Below are 22897 nucleotides of genomic sequence, written 5' to 3' on the forward strand. Positions count from 1 at the left end.
TCTTGAACAGTACAGCAACCATCCTTAAAAACCAATGTATAGCCCTTTTCAACTAATTGGCCTACACTAAGCAAATTCTGGTCTAAGTCAGGTACAAAAAGCACATCTGAGATCAGCTTGTTACCTGAACCAGTGCTAACCAGCACACTGCCCTTGCCCTTAGCCTCAATCAGCTTGCCATCTCCAATTCTGATCCTAGAGTGGAAGCTTCTATCTAAGCCCTTGAACAACTTCTCATCTACTGCCATATGGTGTGAGCAGCCACTGTCTAGTAGCCAATCATTGCTGGTTTTTGTTGTGCCAACAAAACAGGTTGTTGTAAACACATGCTCCTCCTGAGCTTGCATGTCCTCAGCTGGTCTAGCTTGTTGTAGAGCAACCTCCCTTGGTTTGCCTTTGCACACCTTCTCTACATGACCAAACTGCTTGCACTTTCTGCACTGAATATCTGGCCTAAACCAGAAATATTTTTCTGAATGTGTTGTCTTCTTGCAGTGAACACATGGTGGAAACACCCTTTTTGCTTCATCTCTTCCTGACTTGGCCTTTCTATTGTGCCAAGGCTTCTTGCCTTTTGCACTCATGCTTGAGCCTTCACTGGCTTTAGCCTAGAAAGCAGCTTCAAGATTCTCCTCCTGCCTATTTGCCCTCCTTTGCTCAAGTGCATACAGGGAGTTTATCAGCTCAGACAATGAAATGGCTGATAAGTCCCTCGAGTCCTCAAGTGAAGAGATTTTAGACTCAAATTTCTCAGAGAGAGTTGTAATAACCTTTTCAACGATTCTGCTCTCTGTGAAGTCCACTCCCAGGAGCCTAATGCTGTTGACAATGGCCATTATCCTGTCTGAGTACTGCTTAATGGTCTCAGACTCCTTCATCCTCAAATTTTCAAAATCTCTCCTGAGGTTGATCACTTGCTGTTGCCTTGTCTTGTCAGTCCCCATGAACTCCTCCTTCAGCTTCTCTCAGGCCTGTTTTGGTGAGTCACAGGCCATGATGCGAGTGAATATCACATCAGAGACTCCATTTTGCAAGCAGGCCATAGCCTTATGCTTCTTGGCTCGCTCCTCAGCATGCTGCCTCATCTGTGCAATGGTGGGATTGGCTCTCAATGGAGGTGGTTCAACATCATTCTCAATCACACTCCAAAGATCGTGTGCCTGAAGATAAGTCTTCATTTTGACTATCCAAATGTGATAGTTTTCTCCAGTGAACACTGGTGGAGGTGGTGGAGTGAAACTCATCTTGCTAGGCTGAGTTTAAATGCTTCGATCCTTTTTAGTTTTAAGCTTTGCTGTAGATTTTAAATTGAAATCAACAGAATGCAAGCAAAGGCCCCTCAAAGACTCGGGCTCTGATACCATTTGTAGGAACAATGGCAGCAGCAAAAAAGAGATTTGCAAGCAGAAGCAAGAGTAATCGAAGCAGAAAAGAAAAACAAGCAGAGCAGCAAGCAAGAAACTTGAATGTACAGCAAGAATTGTAACTGAACATTACCTCATTTCATTCAAAATTTTTTGAAATAAAAAGGAGTTACAATTTGTTCATTTGATAGTTACCTACTAATCTAACTGCCTCCACTAATTTACAACCAATGTAAGTTAAAGTCAAATACAAAATGAGCTGCCATATCAGCTTTTACATCAGCTATCTAATCACTAACTTAATCCTACTAACTATTAAAGCTAGTTACAATCAAACTGAACTAAATTACATCAAAACAAAACAGCAATGTCAGTTGCTTCATTTGGTCCAAAAACCATTCGTGCGCGCCAAGCAAAATGAGCTAAGCTTGATAGCTGCTGGTCTCGACAGTAGCATGCTTCTGGCTCCATGTTGCATTGCAGTCCAGCTTTCAACAATTTGGTTACTGATAAGCATTTTCACATATAAAAGGATGCTTTGATGAACACTTTTAAGTATACAAAACGATTCCAGCACTAGCAAAGAAAGATGGCTATTGAGTCTGCAATCTTACTTGCATTTGCCACCTCAGTGATTCTGGTGCTAGTTACTGGTATAGATGCCGGTGACATCGCAATCTACTGGGGTCAGAACAGTGACGAGGGCACATTGGCAGAGACATGTGCGACCGGCAGCTATGACTTTGTGAACTTAGCATTCCTTCCGACATTTGGCAATGGACAGACTCCAATGATCAACCTTGCTGGTCATTGTGATCCTTATAGCAACGGATGCACTAATTTAAGCTCAGACATCAAATCATGTCAAGCACAAGGTATTAAAGTAATACTTTCACTAGGAGGAGGAGCAGGGAGCTATTTCCTTGCCTCATCCGACGATGCCAGACGGGTTGCAGCCTACTTGTGGAACAACTTCTTGGGGGGACAATCGGCCTCTCGACCATTCGGTGATGCCATTTTAGATAGAATTGATTTCGATATTAAAGGCGGAACGAACCAACACTGGGATGATCTTGCAAAGTATCTCTCCGGCTATAGCCAACGTAGCAGGAAAGTATACTTGACGGCAGCCCCACAGTGTCCATTCCCTGATGCTTAGGTTGGGGGTGCCCTTAAAACTGGCCTATTTTACTATGTTTGGGTACAATTCTATAACAACCCTCAATGCCAATACACAGATGGTGATATTACAAACCTTGAAAATGCATGGAAGCAATGGACTACAAATGTTCCTGCTACTGGCATCACCAGAGGCAGCTGGTAGCGGCTTTATCCCTGAATCGGATCTTATTTCTCAAGTACTTCCTGCCATCAGAGGTTCTGCCAAGTATGGAGGCGTAATGCTGTGGTCTAGGTACTATGATGATCAGACTGGATACAGTTCAGCCATTAAAAATTATGTTTAAGAAAGAGTTCTTATCTGTTATGCTTGTATTAATATATTAGTTTAACCATGTTTTTAATGTAATGGAAATATGTATTCTACATGTTTGAACCTTTCCCCTCTCTTATGATACCACTTTTAAACTCAAAACTCATTCGGATTTGTGGATTTATCATATAATTAGGTTCTGCACAATAATAACAATTGCCTATTGAATCCACGAGAAGTTACTTGAAATTACAAACTGCCAATACATGGATCATACACCCTGTTCTATCATCATGTTTCAAATTTTCAAATTTGTGTTGCTCCAACCCTCCATTTTGTATTCGTTTCTGACATCCATATTCATCACATATGTGGGCTTGGGAGAAGGGATAGACCCTCCAATTCCAACGATACTCCGTATATATGGAAAAATATAAAAATAATTTATCATAGCAACATTACACATTATATTCAACATTCACTCTAATCTGAATAACGTAGTCCTAAGAGTATATTTTAAACACGAAAACCGTAAATTAAGTGTTGGTACAAACTTCTCCATAGTAATTAAGAGAAGTAGTCAACAAAAAGCATGCACCAGGTGCTATATCCATTGGACGTTCCTCATCAATCACAGATCCCGAAAACCTCTTCAGAAGGAAATATCGACCGCCAAAGTGCTGTTGGTAGTGTACTATTGCAACAAAGAACGTACCCAATACAATAATAATGAAGTCCCAAGCAGTGGAGTAGTAATCTGTAGCATGATCTGCATAGATGCATGAGTCATCTATATCAACATAGTTGTTTTCCCTGTGCAGATCATATCCATGGGACACTAGACAAACAAAAGTGATTCTGAAGTAAAAGAGTCAAGAAAGAGGCAATTCTCTCGAGTTCCGGAACATGCTGAAGATGACTTGAGGGAAAAGAAAGGCATCCAATATCAAATCAGCATAAGCTCTCAAATTGCCCAATTGATTTTATCCATGTAGTACTGAGAATGCTTTCTAGTCTGCCTCGACTTAACGAAAAAGCCGATTACAACTCTGGTTATGTACAATGAAAAACATACGTAGAGACCCCTTTTTTCTGCAATCCACAAGGCCTTTTTCTTCTCAGTGGAGCATCTAGTAGTGCATTATAGCATCCGGACACAATTAGTTCCTTTTATCTAAACTAGAATATGTCTTGCTTCAAGAAATTAAATTTAAACACCTAAAATTGAACATCAACGCTCCGTTTGATATTCACTTAAAATAGTTTTAAAAAAATGATTTTTGGAAAATAATTATTTTTATGAAAAAACTAAAATTTTGTGTAAAATATTTTCGGTTGTTTGATAAATTTCTTAAAAATATTTCATAAAAGTTATTTTTAATGAAGCAAACATAATTTTGAAATTTTATTATCTTTTCATTGTTTAATTGACTTTATTTCATAAATTTGTTTATATTTTCATTAATCATGTTTTAGCTTTAATTAATCTTAATTTACTTAATTAAGCTTAATTGTTAATTTCGTACATTATGGAATATAAATTTATAGCTACAAGTTTGTTTTTAATTAAGTTGAAAGGGGGTAAATATTTAATATTAATATTATTAGGATGAGTAAGTTGAAAAATGATTTAATTTGATAAAAATTGAAGAATCAAATTGTAAAATTTATAAAATTTTGAATTCTAAGGGTTTGAGTAATAAAATCTGAAATATTGATATAGTAACTAAATTATATGATTATGAAATATGAAAATTTGGAAAGTTGAGCATAAAATAGTAAAGTTTGAAACTATAAAGATTAAATAGTAAAAATTTTAAAACTTTAATTTTAGAACTAATTTATCTTACTTGAGAATTTACAATCCTAAATAATAGAATATGAAAGTTTAACTGTTCAAAAATCAAGGATTAATTTTTGAAAATTTTTTATTTTACACACACATATATATATATGATTTTGATGAAAAATAATGTTTTAATTATTGAATTAAGATTTTTTTAATTATATATATACACATGGATGATCTTTGAATAGAACTCAACATTGAAAGAACCATAAATTTTTTTTTAAGTCGTTTGTTTCTTATCTTTTTGTTTTTGTCTAGCAACGGTGTTAGTCTCCGGGTTAGCTACGCCAACCTTTTTCTCCTGCACATCAAACCTCTTTTTCCTTTTTCTACTCATTCACTCCATGCGTCTTTTTTCCTTTCAATTTACAAATCTATTTTGTGGTTATCTTTATTGTCTTCACAAGTTGTAATGAATAGATGATGATGCCTATCATCATTGAAACACCACCAACCACTGGCAGTTTTTTTAGAAAGTGGGTAACTCTTTATTGACTTCTTAATCAGTTTCTATTTTGAAAGTTTCAGAATAATAAATGATTTCATGAGTTGATTTAGACTCGTGTTATCTTAAATTTTATATGTTTTTTTTCCATTGTTTAATAATTTTTCACTTTTAAAATTTTTTGTCTACTATTGTAGTAAGCTTTTTAGTCATACTTATGCATTTAGTCTTACTTTTGCAAGTGACTTTAAGATTTGTTTTGTCACTATTCTCTCTAGTTTAGTGGATGCTTGGTTCTTTTGCAGATGTATACTTGCCACTTTGAACCATTCAGAGTTGATTTTTTTATTATATTAAGTACTTGCAATCACTCTTGATATGTTGTGCTTGAGTTGTGATCTTTGAGACAGTGCCCAGATCGTTATGCCTTTTGTGCGAGTCGGAACTTACCCGACAAGGAATTTCGCTACCTTAGGATTGTTATAGTTACAGCGGCCGTTCATCGAGGCTTTGGTCGCCAGCTCCCCTGTCATCAAGTCACGAATTTCCTTGACCTTCCGGCATTGGGCAGGCATCAACCCTCATACATGGTCTTACGACTTTGCAGAGACTTGTGTTTTTGGTAAACAGACGCTTGGGCCTGATCACTACGACCCCCTTTATGAAGAGGCACCCCTTCTTCCAAAGTTACAGGGCTATTTTGCCGAGTTCCTTAAAGAGAGTTGTCTTACGCCTCTAAGTATTCTCTACCTATCCACCTGTGTCGATTTCGGATACAGGTACCCTTAGAGTCAATTGGCAATGTGTCATAATATTCTATTGATTCTAAAGCTAAAACTTTTGTTGTGGTAATGGAGCTTGTCCTTCAACGCGTACGATTTATTATCCCTCCTCTTCAAAATTATATGATCTCATTCATTAAATAAATTACTGAATTTCCCTTTAGAAAAATATAAGAATTTTCTTTACTTTTTTTAAGACAATTTTGTATGAAAAAGACAATTTCCTTTATAAAATTTCTAAGAGTTAATTACTATAATTTTTTACCTTACAAAAATTTCCTCTTTTTTTTTTTTACAAATCTAAGAAAATCCATTATTTCTCCCACTCACTTTGAAATTGTTTTCTTTGTTCTCTTTCTTTGCATGCAAATTAAATCCCCATAATTTTATTAAGGGTAAATTATAAAAATAGACACTTTTATTTATTTCAAATTACTTTTTAGTTATTTATATTTAAAATATTATGTTTTGGTCACTTATATTATCATTTTGTTATGAAGTAATCACTCTACCGTTAAGTTTCATTACCTCTAAAATGACGGTCCTACATGGTAGCCCAAATGGATTTTAGATGTGAACTTAGATGCTTTACGTAACAGTTCAAATTAAATTTATTTAATTAAAAAACATATTTTCATCACAACAACTGAGCATCCAAATTGGCATTTAAAATCATTTAGACTACCATGTAAGACTATCGCTAGGGAGGTAATAGAGTTTAACGATAGAGTAACCACTTTGTAACAAAATGATAATATAAGAGACTAAAACATAACATTTCAAATATAAATGACTAAAATATAATCTGAGAAAAAAAACCTATTCTTGTAGTTTCCCTTTTTATTAAATAAAATGCAATCTCATCTTTTCTTTTCTTTTCTTATTTAAGAGATTTATTGATTTTAACTTTTGATTTCCAATTTGAGAAAAGAAAAAGATGAGACTTTTTTATCATTAACTTCAATATATAATGGTATTACAATAATTTTTTCAGAATTAAACCTTTTCTTTCTTGTTTGAAAAATATATATAAAAGTTAGTTCCAATGAAAAAAACGGGTAAATATATAATTTTGGGCATAACTCAAATAAATAAAAATCTTAATTATCCAAAAAAAAATAGATTAGATCATTATTTTTTTTTTATACAAGATTACATCATTACTTCTTAAACAAAATAAAACTAGCTAATATATAACAATTTAGCTAGATAGGCAAATCTTTTAATATATATATTACTAGAAAATATATGTATGTATGCAGGGGTGGATGCAGAAAAGTTTTTGAGAGGGGCTAGAATATTTATAATAGAAAAAGTAATATTTCATCATTTTAACAGTCTTTATCTTTATAATTTTTAAATGATTAAATCAATTTTTTTTTAACTTTAGGAGGCCGGCCCTACCTGCTCCCCTTAGCTCCTTTAAAAGATAAATAGAACCTGGAACCTGGCAATGCTTAAATAAAGGATAAAAAACCATAAGCAAATTCAAGGAAAAACAGATAGGATTTATTAAATAAAGGATTCTATTCCGACAGAGCTTCAAATGAGTACACTTTGCAATGGTTTTAAACATTATAACTAAAACTCAGTTTCTTGAGCACTCTCAACCTTGCAAAAGTCACAATGTTCGTAGACAGTACACAAGTTCTTCCTTTTGCACCTGACATTTTCTAAGCCTATTCTATTATTAGTACAGACTAACGAATGTGCCTACCTAGGATAATCCAAGACTTTAGACATTGCACAACTGATTCAGTATAAAAGAAGATTACAGACTTATTTGAATAACCCTATTATAGGGGTCTCCATTAACTCCTCACTGAAGTGTATAAGATCTAATGGTCAATTTATAGCTCAGTAATTCATAAACTTGTATGATGTTTGGGTTTAGTATGATTTGGAATTAGAAGAAACGTAGGATTGAATAATCTGAAATACACATGGAAGATTGAATTGCCTAAATCATGAGTCTTATATTGTATTACGATTATCTCATATTGATAAAATGCCCGGTTAGACTCCGTGTGACTTGGGGGACTTGAGACTTTTCGGTAAAGACAAAAGTCTTTCCAACTGGGTGCTCCTACCCCACCATGCTCAGCACTTTACCTTATTTTAAGAAGAAAGAAAGGGTAACTTAAGTCTATGGAACCTTGTTCGCTTCTACCTTCAAAAGTAATCTGTGACCACCAAACATATGGGCTATTGAATGAGCAAAGTCAAGTAATAACACATGAGTATTAGTTTCTAAATTTGCTTGAAAAGCTTAGTTTTTATCCCGAACTTCTGATCCTTGTTTTTGGAATGTAAATTAGAGTTTTCAAATATGCTTTATGCTATTGGGGATATTATTAGGGATGTAAATGACAGTGTTGGAACCTGCTTTATGAAGCTTGAAATCTACAATTTCGTTCTAAAGATTTAACTTTGATTTTTAGGTTTCTTGCTTTAATTTATTTTCTACTAGTGATATATGGTTCCTTATTTTGACTTGTAGCAAAGAAGTTGTTAGCTTCTCTTAGGGCTAGATATGAACAATAATGCAAGTTGTACCATCTCGAAGACCCTATTCCTATTAAGTTCCTTATAGGAGACCAAGGAATCAAGTTCTAAACATTTTCCTTTCGAAGTTCAGAACCTCAAAAATATCAATTTGCAAACATATATTCCAAACACAAACACCTATATATGTGACTTCATTTATATATTGCAATAATCATAACAAATCCTTCTACAAGAATAATTAAGTTAACCGAGTTTGATTAAAAATGAATATTTTATTTTACAATAGTTTTTGTAATTAAATAGTGAAAAGAAATATTTTTTCCGTTATGAATATATTTATGTATTTTCGAAAAATGACTTTAAGAAAATAATGTAAAATGTTTTACCTAAAATCATTTAAACACAAGAAAATATTACATTTTTCAGAAAACCATATTTTCCAGAAATCATTTAATGTTGGTTTTCCCCTAATTTCTTAAAATTACCCGCTAAAAAGATTCTCACTTACCACACAAGTTAGAACAAAATCAACAAAATTGAAAATAGACACTAAAACTCATTCTAGTTTCCAAATTCTTTTATCACTGTGCAATGGTTATGTACAAACTGATTCACATTGCAAGTGATGATCTTTACACAATTTGTGAAACATTTCAGAGCAAGATTGATTTATTAGAGTGCACAATGAGATCCATAAATAAGATGGCAGTGAATATATCGGCAGAAAAGCCCTTACCAACCATTTCCATAAGAAGTTGTGTTGCCTTTAAGGTATAGCCGTTTCGAAGGAACCCCCGGATCATTACATTATAACAGCAGCTATTAGGCAAACTACCATTATCTCCCATGCTCCCAAACATCTTATATGCTTCCTCTGGCAATCCCTCTTTACACAGTCCATTAATCATTATACGATATGTGTAAACATTCGGTTTTAAACCATTGTTTGAGAGTTGATGAAATAATTCCTTGGCAAGTGCGATATGCCCAGCTTTACACAACCAATCAATTAGGATAGTATATGGGACAATATCAAGTACCAACCCACTGTTTTGCATTGCTTGAAAAAGTTTCAATGCCTCTTTGATATGACCTGTTTTGCATAAACCATTCAGCAAAATCAAACAGGTCACTATATCTGGAACTTGTCCAGAAGCAAGCATCTTCCTAAAAAGTTCACATGCAGTTGAAACTCTCCCTAATTGAAACATACTTTGCATAAGACTGCTGCAAGTAACTATATTAGGTGCACAACCCTTCTCAATCATCAAGTTAAAAACTCTTCTAGCTTTATCCATTTCCTTCAGCAAGCAATGGCCATTGATTAATGCATTATAGGTAACAACATCAGGCTCAATGTCTCGCTTTATCATTGCATCAACAATATCCTCAGCTGCAGAAACCATCCCTTCCTTGCAATGTGCATCAATCAATATATTATTCGTCACAACATTGGGCTCAATGCCTTGTTTTCTCATTATGCCAACAGTTTCTACAGCTTTTGAAATCATTCCTTCTTTGCAAAGTGCATCAATCAATATAGTATATGTGACAATATTAAGTGAAATATTGTTATCAACCATTTCATTCAAAAGCCTTGTTGACTCCTCCTGCTGGCGTGAATTACACATACCACTATAAGTAACGATATCAGGTCTAATGCCTTTATCCTTCATTTCCAAGAAGAGATCGAGAGCCTCCTCTACCAACCCATTCTTACAAAGACAGTCAATCAGAGTACTATATGCTACAATATTGGGTTGAAAACCTCTTCCTTCCATCAGCCTTAGAAACCTAACAGATCTATCAGTATTGTCACTCTTTCACAACCCCTTAAGTTTTGTACTGTAAACAATCAAATTAGGTTGATACCCTCTTTAAGTCATTTCATCGAACATACTAACGGCCTCGAAAATCTTACTTTGATTACAAAGCCTATTAATCAAAGTTGAAAAAGTTACAACATTAGGTTCAACACCTAATTTCAGCATTTTCCCCAAAACAGAAAACCCAAAATCAATTCGACCTAATTGACAAAAGCAATTAATCAAGATGTTGAAAGAATAAACAGCATGGGAAACGCCCAATAAATCGATCTGTCTATACATAGAAACAACAATGGCATAATGTTTCATCCTAACAATGGCTCCTAATAATTTATTAAATTCCACAATGGAAGGCTTTGGGTACTTGCCAATCATCTTATTGAACAAAATCAAAGCATCATTAACATTATCGAAGCGATCATCTTTTTCCCCGTTTCCTCTAATAGACATGGGTTTCTTACTTAAGGCTTCGATGTGGGTAGCAATGGTGTTAGAAGAAGAAGAAGAAAAAGAGTAGAAATTAGAAAGATGGCTTCCACCAGTAACAACTGAACAATGAATAAAAGAAGAAGGAAGCTTACCCATTTCTTGAAAGTAAGCAAAATGGAAAACCAAAGAGCGCTGAGCTTGAAAATGAAACCTTATTTCGATTCGTTACTCTCCCGTCTGAAATAGCCGTAAGAGAGAGGCTCCATGGAATTGCTTCAATCTCTAATCTCGACTTGCCTGATTTTCGTTGTTTTTTACTACAATATTTACCGGAGATTTCAACTTCCTCACTTGACTTTGGACGCCTCTCCCGTAGCCCTAGCATTCAGCCCAAATTCACATTATGAGCATTGGTCTTTTTTGTTTCGCTGTAAATTCAGGAATTGAACTTTTTGGAAATTTACCTAATTTTCTTAAAAAATTAATTTTTTTTTGGTGTTTGAATAAATATGCTTAAAATAATTTTTTTTAATTGTTTGAGAGATTTCTGAAAATATAAAATATTTTCTATTAATTGATAGATTTTCTGAAAATATTTTATACAAGTTAATTAAGTTGAAAGTGGTAAATATTTAATATTAATATTATTTGGATGAGTAATTTGAAAATTTATTTAATTTGATAAAAATTGAAGGACCAAATTATAAAAATTTGAATTATAAGGGTTTGAGTAGTGAAATTGGAAACATTGATATAGTAACTAAATTATATGATTATGAAATATAAAAAAGTTGAAAAGTTGAACATAAAATAGTAAAGTTTGAAACTATAGGGGGTTAAATTATAAAAATTTCAAAATTTGATTTTTAGGACTAATTTACATTATTTAAAAATTTACAATTCTAAAAAAATAGAATATGAAAGTTTAACTGTTCAAAAAGCAAGGATTAATTTTTAGAAAATTTGACAATTTTAATTATAAGGACCAAATTATAAAATTTAGAAATTTTAGAAAAGGGATTTTTTTGTAAAATTTTACAAAACGAAGTTTAGGATTGAACCATAAAATAAGAAAATCTATTTTTGAAGAATTAAATTGTAGAATAGTAAAAAATTTTATTTCAAGATTAAATTGAAAAAAATATAAAATTAGAATATAAGGGACTATTTTTTTCTACAGTAAAAAGAGTATATCTTTTGTTGCTATAAAATGTTACCTTTTTTGTTTATTCGATAATGAAGACAGTGAATTTTATCTGTTTTTTTGGAAAATGGTTTTCTTTGATAATTTATTTTTCATCAAACAAACACCGTAAAATAATGAAAATGTTTTAGGAAAAATATTTTACAGTATCCTAAATTTCTTTAAATTGAAATTTTGGAGATAAAATAAATTAAATGGAGAGTTGATTTTGTCATCTATGAAGGTTTTGTTTGTATACAGACAATGGATTAGTATCATCATACTCCATATACTTACAGTGACAAAGCAAGAGTCAGATGAGTTTAAATTTTCAATTTGCACCCTTAATTTTATCATTTTAATTTTGATATTCTAAAAGCTATATCTCCATCCAATACATTAAAAATAATCAATGTAAATACATATCTATGCCTAATATGACAAACTGACAATACCAATCTAACAGCAACAATTTCAAGTAAAAAGAGACAATCATAAGCCACCAAATAGTGAACAATGCCTTGAAAAAGGTTCATTTCTTGTATATTTGAGCAGTCATTCAGAGAATTTAATATCTTATTTGGTTTCTGATAGGCATTTTCACCTATAAAAGGATGCTTTGATGAACACTATAAGTGTACAAAACGATTCCAGCACTAGCAAAGAAAGATGGCTATTGAGTCTGCAATCTTACTTGCATTTGCCACCTCAGTGATTCTGGTGCTAGTTACTGGTATAGATGCCGGTGACATCGCAATCTACTGGGGTCAGAACAGTGACGAGGGCACATTAGCGGAGACATGTGCGACCGGCAACTATGACTTTGTGAACTTAGCATTCCTTCCGACATTTGGCAATGGACAGACTCCAATGATCAACCTTGCTGGTCATTGTGATCCTTATAGCAACGGATGCACTAATTTAAGCTCAGACATCAAATCATGTCAAGCACAAGGTATTAAAGTAATACTTTCACTAGGAGGAGGAGCAGGGAGCTATTTCCTTGCCTCATCCGACGATGCCAGACGGGTTGCGGCCTACTTGTGGAACAACTTCTTGGGGGGACAATCGGCCTCTCGACCATTTGGTGATGCCATTTTAGACGGAATTGATTTCGATATTGAAGGCGGAACCAACCAACACTGGGATGATCTTGCAAAGTATCTCTCCAGGAATAGCCAACGCAGCAGGAAAGTATACTTAACGGCAGCCCCACAGTGTCCATTCCCTGATGCTTGGGTTGGGGGTGCCCTTAAAACTGGCCTTTTTGACTATGTTTGGGTACAATTCTATAACAATCTTCAATGCCAATACTCTGATGGTGATATTTCAAACCTTGAAAATGCATGGAAGCAATGGACTACAAATGTTCCGGCTACCAAAATTTTCTTAGGACTCCCAGCATCACCCGAGGCAGCTGGTAGCGACTTCATCCCTGTATCGGATATTGTTTCTCAAGTACTTCCTGCCATCAGAGGTTCTGCCAATATGGAGGTGTAATGCTGTGGTCTAAGTACTATGATGATCAGACTGGATACAGTTCAGCCATTAAAAATTATGTCTAAGAAGAGTTTTTATCTGTTATACTTGTATTAATATGTAAGTTTAACCATGTTTTTAATGTAAGAGAAGTATGTATTCTACATGTTGAACCTTTCCCCTCCCTTATCCCACGTTTGAACTTAAAAACTCAATTCGGATTTGTGAATTTATCATATAATTAGGTTCTGCAGAACAACAAGAACAATTGCCTTTTGAATCCACGAAAAGTTACTTGAAATTACAAACTGCCAATACGTGGATCGTACACCATCTTGTATCATAATGTTTCAAATGTTCGAATTTGTGTTGCTCCAGCTCTGCATCTTGAAGTATTCGTTTTTTGACACCCATATTCATCACATACGCAGACATGGGAGAAGGGATATGACCCTCCAATTCCAAAGATACTCTGTACACATGGAAAATATGGAAATAATTTATCATACCAATATTATACATTATATTCAACATTCACACTTAAATCTGAATAATTAGTCCTAAGAGGATTTTTCAAACATGAAAACCGTAACTTAAGTGTTGGTACAAACTTCTCCATGGTAATTAAGAGAAGTAGCCAACAAAAATGTTGTTTTTCTGGCAAATGAAGAAAGGAAAGACAGACTAAATTTAGCAATCAAATGTGATTTGCTATATATTTTTTAATACATAATTTACATACAAAGTGTAGCATTAAATAAAGAAAAAAATAATAGCATTACATACAAAGGTTCATAAGATCTGAAGGGTTTGTTGAATGTGCATTAGCTGTGGAAGTTCAGTACAGTCGAGGAGGAAAGGAAAAAAAATATGAAAAGAACAAGAAGGAAAATTCTGATTCTGATTCTTCCATTATATTAACAAAACCTGATTTTCCTTCTTGTAAACAAGAAGAAAGGGTCATTCACCTTTCAAATGCTGGAGAAAGTCAGACCACCAATGTGAAAAGTGTCAGAAGATGAAGCATCATCAAAAAAATTGCAAAAGCAATACTCAGCAAAAGACTATCGCACAAGTGAATTTGCAACAAGAGAATGCTGTTCAAGTTGGCGACGAAGAAGAGGAGCAACTCTTTGTGGCCACTTGCTTTGCAACCTGTCATTCAAGTGAGAAGTGACTCATTGATAGTGATTGCACCAATTATATGACTTTTGATCATGATCTCTTCAAGGAATTGGATTCTTCAGTAGTTTCCCAAGTAAAGATCGGCAACAGTGAGTACATTGCAGTCAAGGGAAAAGACTGTTGCAATTGAAAACATTTCAGGTATAAAATTCATCAAAGATGTGTTACTTGTACCTAACGTGAGTCAACCTTGTTGTGCAGTCTCCAACATGAGACTTCTCCAAGGAGCTTGATGCATCATAGATTCGGCAAGCAACGATATGCAGCCGGTTCTTCTTTTCATCCCAAGATCCTTCTCCAATTAATGAAGTACTAATATTGGGAGAGCCATAATATCCCCTTTAGCTATTGTTCCGAAATTCTATCAGAAACCTCAAGCTTAGCCTATCATTCGAGCACTGAATCATACTCAATGACATCACCGAAGGCAAATATCCAATACTATCACCGAATGGATAGCAACTCTTTGAAGACTTACAACTACCCGTATACTCCAGTTCGAAAGCATTGCCTCCTCCTAAAAACATATCGCAAATGGTTCCAGTTCGCAATAATCTAAGGGACAATTCCGGTTGGACATTGGTTCCCCGAGAACACCCTTCACTAAACTGTTTTGACACCATAGTATAAGTGTAATTTACTTGAGGAAACATCAGTAGTGAAATTCGCTCAAAATAATTTGGATCATCAACAGAATTCAAGCTGTCCATGGTACCAGTGACTAAAGTTCTTATAGTACTTGAATTTTTAAGATTATTAATCTTAAGAACAGCTGCAAGATGAAGCAATTTACCTTCTTTGGAGTAAGCATAACTCTTTCCCACCATGCAAAGCTTCCCGGTAATTCGAGACCAGAAGCCTCGAAAATGGAAGTCTAGAGTCCTACGGTTGCTTGAATTGCTCGAACTTGAAATGAATGAGCTTCCAGAGGAGATATTCTGTTCGTAGGAAAACGAGGTTTGAAAAATCAGGTTTCCTTCCACCATAAAGACATCATCAGCATGGGTTTTAAATACGTGGTGAGTCTCAAAAAGTAACGTTTTCGATTCGGGTGGAGAGTAGAAATGTGAAGGAGGATTGTTTAGGACTTTATCACCACCACTGAAGTAACCATTTTGACGTCCGGGGAAAGGCGTGATATTGAACTCCTCATCAGCTGGTTTGGATTCATGAACAACTGAGTTACAGTGAACACCATAATCAAATTCATTTTCAGTGCCAAAGACTACATGAAGACAAGTAAAAGAGGAGATGATAAGCAAGAGGAAGAAAGCATTAGTAAAACAAAGTTTCGTTCTACAGAATATGGAACAGTCCATAACTATAGACTTGAATTTCATCAAATAAGATTGTGATAGAGAAGTTATTGCAAAATCTTTGAAATGGTCTGAAATATAAATATTACTCTACATCTCTCACTGGACATAGGAAATTTCCAAGAACAAGAGCTTGCAGAAATATGCGTATGAATAATTATATTTGATCACATTAAATAAAGTTTAGACTCAAGCCTCGGCTCTACCTCATCCCAATACGAGTGGTTATTATTATAGCTAAGTCAATCTCAACAGAAATACACACATTTTTCCAGTTTTTGGGTCCAAACCAAAGACTTTTCTTGGCAGGTCCTACAGCTGACTTTATTTAAGAAACTGGAGCATAGAGATGAATGAAAGTGCCTGCTATTTGCTCAAAAATGGTCCAATCATTCATTTTCGGAGACTTGAAATCAACCATCCATTTAATTAAATGTTGACTTGAATTTTACTCTACATCTCTTACTGGACATAGGAAATTTCCAAGAACAAGAGGTTGCAGAAAATGGCTATGAAAAGCAATAGAAGATTAGGAGAGGTTGAGCAAATGACAATATAAAATGAAGAGAAATTGAAATAGTGAAAAAGCAATAAACCTTAATTTCAACACATAAATTATGAGTTTTCCCTTCTCAAATTTGGTTAAGTGAATGTAGTGGGACGTTAGATCTTAGATTAGTGGTCTCTAATAATATGGTTAGTATTTTTTTACCTAGTGGAACAGAATGATGACATGTGTCATAAAAATAATTTTTTCAAAAATTTAAATAAATAAAAATTAGGATTTTTATTTTTTATTTTGCATGCATAAATATTTGGACAGCCGTTTATCCAGATTCACTCGTGATATTTTTTTATAATTTCAAAAATAACAATATAATATTTTTAATATAAACCTTGTATTTACTAAAATTTTCTGTTTTTATGTTTTGTAGATTTTTTTTTAATTTTAGGATTTTAATTTTTTATTTTAAGTGCACAATAAATCTGAAAAATAGTTGTCTAGATACAAATGAATCTGAGTAACCATTTGTTTAACTTCATTCTAAACATATATTTCTCTAGTAATTTTATATTTTTTTATAATTTAAAAAAATAATATGATTTTTTAAAAATGAATTCCAAATTTAAAATAAAATTATTTTTTATCACTTAAGTAATAAATCATTTTAAAATTGATTTAATTTTTCTTCTAGACTTTAAAAAAATAATGATGAAAAATTGTTTTAAAATATTTTTTATTACTCGAGTAATAAATTTTTAAAAAAATTCCAGATCAGATTTTTTAAAATGATTATAATTAATTTAATTAATAAAATTAGAATTTATTTAAAAGATATATTAATATTATTATTTTTGAAATTCTAAAAGAATATATAAAATTACAAGAGGAATACACGTTAGAATGAATCTGTACAAATGATTATTCAGATTCATTTGTATATGGACGACTCCGAGTCTAAATTTATTGTGCACTTGAAATAAAAATAAAGAATCCTAAAATTCAAGAAAAATGCTTCAAAATATAAAAAAATATAAAATATAAAAAAAACAAGATTTTTTTTAAAGAATTATATTGTTATTTTTAAATTATAAAAATATAAAAATTATTAAAATATTCGTAATTAACATGACCAACTTCAAACTAATCTAAACAATTGTCCAATTTCATAATGCATTCAAAAAAAATAAAAAAAATCATAATCTTTTAATTTTTTTAAAAATATATGTTTTTTTATTTTTTTTTAACGTCATGTGTCAACATTCTATTAGTTGTTAGCAGGGGAGAAGCCAGAAAATTTTTTTAGGGGGGGCCGGATGATATTTTAATTTTCTATAGTTTATATCTTTATAATTTGTAAAGGATTAAATTAAATTTTTATAATTTTAGGGGGGCCAAAGTGCAATTTTACCTTTACTAATTTAAAATTTTTAAAAATTTAAAGGGTCAAAAATATAATTTTACATTTTAAGGGGGCCGGGCCCCATGCCAGCCCCCCTAGCTACGCCCCTAGTTGTTAGGTAAAAAAACTAACAATGTTAGTCCATACTAATAAAACGTACCAACTTTGTTTATGGTTTTTAAATTTAGGTACTAATTAGATCTATAAAAAATTAGATACCAAATAAATATAAATTACAAAATTTATATACCTCCGTATATATTAATCCTTTGAAAGCTGATGTGTTTTGGAGTTTATGAAGTTCCCCAAACTTATAAACAAGACCAAAGAAATAGATGAATTACATATAGAGAAAATATTTGGTACATTATCAGTGAAGTTTTAGACTCCAAAATCAAGGTATTGACAAGTGTATTATAAAAATATAGTAAAAAAAATTTTAAAAACTCATAATTTTTTTAAAAACACTTGTGAAATAAAAGAAATGTAAACTAACGTCAAACTAAATACTAACCCTCACCTTAATTAGAATTAGTGTAAATGTTAAATATGATTATATTCAATGTGATTATGTTTATTTTTTTAAATAATATTTTCATATATTTAGGAAATATTTTCTTTAAATATAAATTCATATCAATACCCTTTATACTACAGGGGCTCACTAAATCTAAAATAGTGGATGCTAAACTCTTTTGCGAATCTCTTATATTAGTTTATCTCATTTATTTTTATTTTTATTAATTTAAAATTTTAAAAAATTTAAATAAAAATTTTCTAATTTAAGGAATACGGCACTTGCCAATCCTCAACCATGTGCCTGCCTTTCTGTCCCCGAAGCGAGGCAAGGGTTTTCACACTAAAAGAGATCGCAATTAAACCTGGTCACCAAAACTATAAGAAAACAATTTCCATATTTGAAAAGTTACAATTTATTGAACACTTTATGTAGACTATATCTAGCTATTTTAGAAGTTTACTTGGTGTCCTCAACTCTTCTTCGGCATGAGTATTTGGTGGGTTGTTTTGTCAAATAGTATCCACTGGAAGTTCCTTATCTGTCACCGATTAGTGGAATCTCTTCGGAAGGAAATATCCACCGCCGAAGTGTTGTTGGTACTGTATTATTGTACCGAAAAGAACATAACTGACACATTAACAATAAAGCCCCAATCAGTTGAAAAGTAATCTGCACCATGATCAAATCGAAATTCACTCTCCAAATCGATCTAGTCTCGAAATCAGTTATCACAATCTGTTCCATTATCCGACTGCGATGCTCAGATCTTCCCGAAAACTGCAGAGGCTTGAAGGACAGAGGATCGGTTTTTTCGCGCATGCTCTGGATGCTTCCTTTGATCTTACTTCTCATGTCCGAGTTCAATGGAGGAAAACTGATTTTCACGAGGATCTCACAATCCATAGAATCACTTGAAAACGATTTGTCACCTGACCTTAAATTCCTGCAGCCAACCATGCACAGGCCACCTGTTGCTATATCATAAACCCCTTCAGCAGAAATTCGGATTTTGGTTCCCAAATATTCATTTGAAGAATCATTAACCGGATTAAGACCATCATCCAATTTCGAACTAGATAGTGTGATGCTTATTTTATAGCTGATATTAAGCAAGCCACTGTTGGAATCGGATTCAACAGCAGGATTATTAGGCTTTGAGCTTGAGGATGGTAGTAGAAATGGAAATCTCTGATATTGTTGATCGCCTACCGCAAGAGGATCCAAAGAACCCCATCCAATTCTTCCTTTAGAACCTTCGATGGCCAACAACCTATACCGCATGTCTGGAGAAAAGTCAGATGGATATTGTCCTTTGTTGCTGCTAGTCCTAGGATTCTTCATTGGACATGATTTTTTCACTTTGTCCATTTCCATGTAATCATACTTCAAACCTTGAAGTTGAATTCGTCCCCCAGAACGAAACTGGACCCTGTCAAAGAACCCTGATTCATTCCTAGGCTTCACACTCCAAATTTCTCCTACAATGGTGCTTGTGTTTCTGATAGACAAGATGGCTGGGAATCTTAAGCTCAATCTTGTTGTGCAGTCTCCAACATGAGATTTATCCAAGGAGCTCGATGCATCATAGATTCGGCACGCAACGATATGAAGCCGGTTCTTCTTTTCATCCCAAGATCCTTCTCCAATTAATGAAGTACTAATATTGGGAGAGCCATAATATCCCCGGTAACTATTGTTCCAAAATTCTATCAGAAACCTCAAGCTTAGCCTATCATTGGAGCACTGAATCATACTCAATGACATCACCGAAGGCAAATATCCAATACTATCACCAAATGGATTGCAACTCTTTGAAGATTTACAACTACCAGTATACTCCAGTTCGAAAGCATTGCCTCCACCTGAAAACATATCGCAAATGGTTCGAGTTTGCGATAATCTAAGGGACAACTCCGGTTGGACATCGGTTCCCCGAGGATACTCTTCACTAAACTGTTTCGACACCATAATATAAGTGTAATTTACTTGAGGAAACATCAGCAGTGAAATTCGCTCAAAATAATTTGGATCATCAGCAGAATTCAAGCTATCCATGGTACCAGTGACTAAAGTTCTTATGGTACTTGAATTTTTAAGACTATTAATCTTAAGAACAGCAGCAAGATGAAGCACTTTACCTTCTTTGGAATAAGCATAACTTGATCCGACCATGCAAAGCTTTCCGGTAATTCGAGACCAGAAGCCTCGAAAGTCGAAGTCTAGAGTCCCACGGTTGCTTGAATTGCTCGAACTTGAAATGAATGAGCTTCCAGAGGAGATATTCTGTTCGTAGGAAAATGAGGTTTGAAAAATCAGGTTTCCTTCCACCTTGAAGACATCCTCAACATCGGTCGTAAATACGTGGTGAGTCTCAAAAATGAACGCTTTCGATTTGGGTGGAAAGTACGAACGTGAAGGAGGATTGTTTAGGACATTATCCCCACCGCTGAAATGACCACTTTGACGTTGAGAAAAAAGCATGATATTGATCTCCTCATCAGCTGGTTTAGATTCATGAACAACCGAGTTACAGTGAACACCATAATCAAATTCAGTTGCAGTGCCAGAGATTACATGAAAACATGTGAAAGAGAAGATGATAAACAAGAAGAAGAAAGCATTAAAAAAACAAAGTTTCGTCCTACAGAATAAGGAACAGTCCATAACTGTAGACATGAATTTCTTCAGACAGAAAGATTGTGATAAACATAATGATATTAGTCTACATCTCTCACTGGACATCGTAATTTCCAAGAACAAGAGCCTGCAGAAAAATTCGTATGAATAATACTTGTTTATATTTGATCACAATAAACAAAGTTTAGAGTCAAGCCTCGTATTCTACATCAATCCAACAACGAGTGGTAATTATTATTATTATTATTATTATTATTATTATTATTATTATGTCAATCTCAAATGAAATACACATTTTTTATTTCTATATGTTGGTGTTTGACACACTTTATCCGGATGAAATATGAACTTCAGTCTGGATCTTAAACAATAGCGTAATATATCCGGATAAAGAATAAAGGAAGATTAAGCTTCAAAAAAACTCTATATTTGCAGGATAAACAAAACAAAATTTTACTTGGTAAAAGAAAGCAAAATTGAGAGAGTATTTTTTTTGGAATGATTTCTATTGAAATTCATCAGATTGAAAGATGGCATACTGCCAGTACATATACCAGTCATAAGCTAGTCAGCTTTGAGAGGTTTCACTTACTATTTTTAGGCTTCATTGCAACTTGCACAACTTGCCCAACTTGCAAATTGCAACTTGTAAAATTAGATAAACTGATATATCAATCTTATCAGCACCGAATGCGTTAAATACACTATCTACTTAGTTCTAATTTAACTAAGTTACAAAATATTACAAAAGTAACAAAATGAAACTGAAATTGAACAGTAGCATCAACTTCAGTAGTTGTATGTACTTCATCCGGAAATACTACAGCAGCTTGATCTGCTTCTTCATACTTCATCCGGATAACTTATGTTGCATGGTCTGCTCCTTGGTTGCTTTATCTGCTGCATGCATGCCAACTTCAACACTCCTCCTTGGCTTGCATGCTGCAAACTCCCATTTTGGCTCTTAAATCTTCAAATCTTGACACACTAAGGGGCTTCGTTAGGATATCAGCAAGTTGTTCTTCAGAACTTCAATGAATCAGATTCACTTCTTGAGCTTGCTCCATCTTTCTAACAAAATGAAATTTGATCTTGAAGTGTTTCGTTCTCCCATGGAACACTGGATTTTTTGCAATTGCAACAGCAGATTAGTTGTCACAATTGATCTCTGTTGCTTCCCTTTGGTGTTGATTTAAATCGGCCATTATTTTTCTTAGCCAAATGGCTTGGTTGACAGCTCCTGCAGCTACCACATACTCTGCTTCAGCTGTTGATTGAGCAACAACAGTTTGCTTCTTTGAACTCCAGTAAAAAATGGCTGAACCAAGGGTGAATAGATACCCTAAGGTACTCTTCATATCATCTATCGATCCAGCCCAATCACTATCAGCATAGCCAATTAATTTCATGCTTTCAGCCTTGGTGAACATCATTCCATAGCTCAGTGTACCTTTAATGTACATGAGAACTCTTTTGGCAGTTTGGAAGTGCTTTTCATTGCAACAATACATGAATCTTGAAAGCAAACTTACAGCAAACATAATGTCTGGTCTAGTGGTAGTTAAATAGAGTAAACATCCAACTAGACTTCTATAGGTTGATTCACTAACCTTCTCAAAATCGCCTTGGCTTGATAGTTTCTCTCCAATGGCAACTGGTGTACTTGTTGCTTTGCAATTCTGCATGGAGAATTTGTTTAGAATTTTTAAGGCAAAAGCCTTCTGACTTAGGAAGATCCCCTGCTGAGTTTGGGATACTTCCATGCCAAGGAAGTAAGACATTTGTCCCAAATCAGACATCTCAAACACTTGTTGCATCTTGCACTTGAAGTCTGTCAACATTGCTTTGTCTCCTCCTGTTACTAACAAATCATCAACATATAGAGACACTATCAGTTGAGTTTCACTACCTTGCTTTTTCACATACAAAGTAGGTTCACTGATACTTCTTTCAAATCCAAGGCTAGCTAGATAGCTATCAATCCTGCTATACCAGGCTATTGGAGCCTGTTTCAAGCCATACAAGGCTTTCTTCAGTT

At 33.8% G+C, this 22897-nt stretch overlaps 3 protein-coding genes and 2 pseudogenes across 8 annotated transcripts; 2 read left to right on the plus strand and 3 right to left on the minus strand.

Annotated features, from left to right (window-relative positions):
• The first annotated feature begins 1953 nt into the window (after positions 1–1953).
• On the plus strand, positions 1954–2996 carry LOC107947949 (hevamine-A-like; annotated as a pseudogene).
• Positions 2997–8939: 5943 nt separating this feature from the next.
• LOC107948648 (putative pentatricopeptide repeat-containing protein At1g12700, mitochondrial) lies at positions 8940–11047 on the minus strand. Its single transcript, XM_016883270.2, has 2 exons — positions 10788–11047; positions 8940–10673 (listed from the first exon to the last, which is right to left on the minus strand). Exon 2 carries the CDS (start codon positions 10159–10161, stop codon positions 9034–9036), a length of 1128 nt encoding a protein of 375 aa, XP_016738759.2. The 5' UTR covers positions 10162–10673; positions 10788–11047; the 3' UTR covers positions 8940–9033.
• A 1316-nt stretch (positions 11048–12363) lies between these two features.
• LOC107948650 (acidic endochitinase-like) lies at positions 12364–13411 on the plus strand (annotated as a pseudogene).
• Positions 13412–13518: 107 nt separating this feature from the next.
• LOC107948649 (uncharacterized) lies at positions 13519–15969 on the minus strand. Of its 6 annotated transcripts, none has more exons than XR_005925418.1 (3): positions 14657–15964; positions 14266–14452; positions 13519–13769 (listed from the first exon to the last, which is right to left on the minus strand). XR_005925418.1 is itself a non-coding variant. In XM_041110819.1 (3 exons), the coding sequence occupies exons 1-2, from the start codon at positions 15820–15822 to the stop codon at positions 14286–14288; spliced, it is 714 nt and encodes a 237-aa protein (XP_040966753.1). In that variant the 5' UTR covers positions 15823–15968; the 3' UTR covers positions 13519–13769; positions 14266–14285. The 6 variants fall into 6 exon arrangements, 3 of the variants coding, with proteins under 3 accessions (XP_040966753.1, XP_040966754.1, XP_040966755.1); XM_041110819.1 differs by having other exon boundaries at positions 15276–15968; XR_005925417.1 differs by having other exon boundaries at positions 14266–15960.
• A 2578-nt stretch (positions 15970–18547) lies between these two features.
• LOC107948651 (uncharacterized) lies at positions 18548–21020 on the minus strand. Its single transcript, XM_016883274.2, has one exon. The coding sequence runs from the start codon at positions 20962–20964 to the stop codon at positions 18757–18759; it is 2208 nt and encodes a 735-aa protein (XP_016738763.1). The 5' UTR covers positions 20965–21020; the 3' UTR covers positions 18548–18756.
• Between the last annotated feature and the right edge of the window lie 1877 nt (positions 21021–22897).

Source organism: Gossypium hirsutum, chromosome A04 (genome assembly GCF_007990345.1).
Source record: "Gossypium hirsutum isolate 1008001.06 chromosome A04, Gossypium_hirsutum_v2.1, whole genome shotgun sequence".
In the NCBI taxonomy this organism is placed as follows: domain Eukaryota; kingdom Viridiplantae; phylum Streptophyta; class Magnoliopsida; order Malvales; family Malvaceae; genus Gossypium; species Gossypium hirsutum.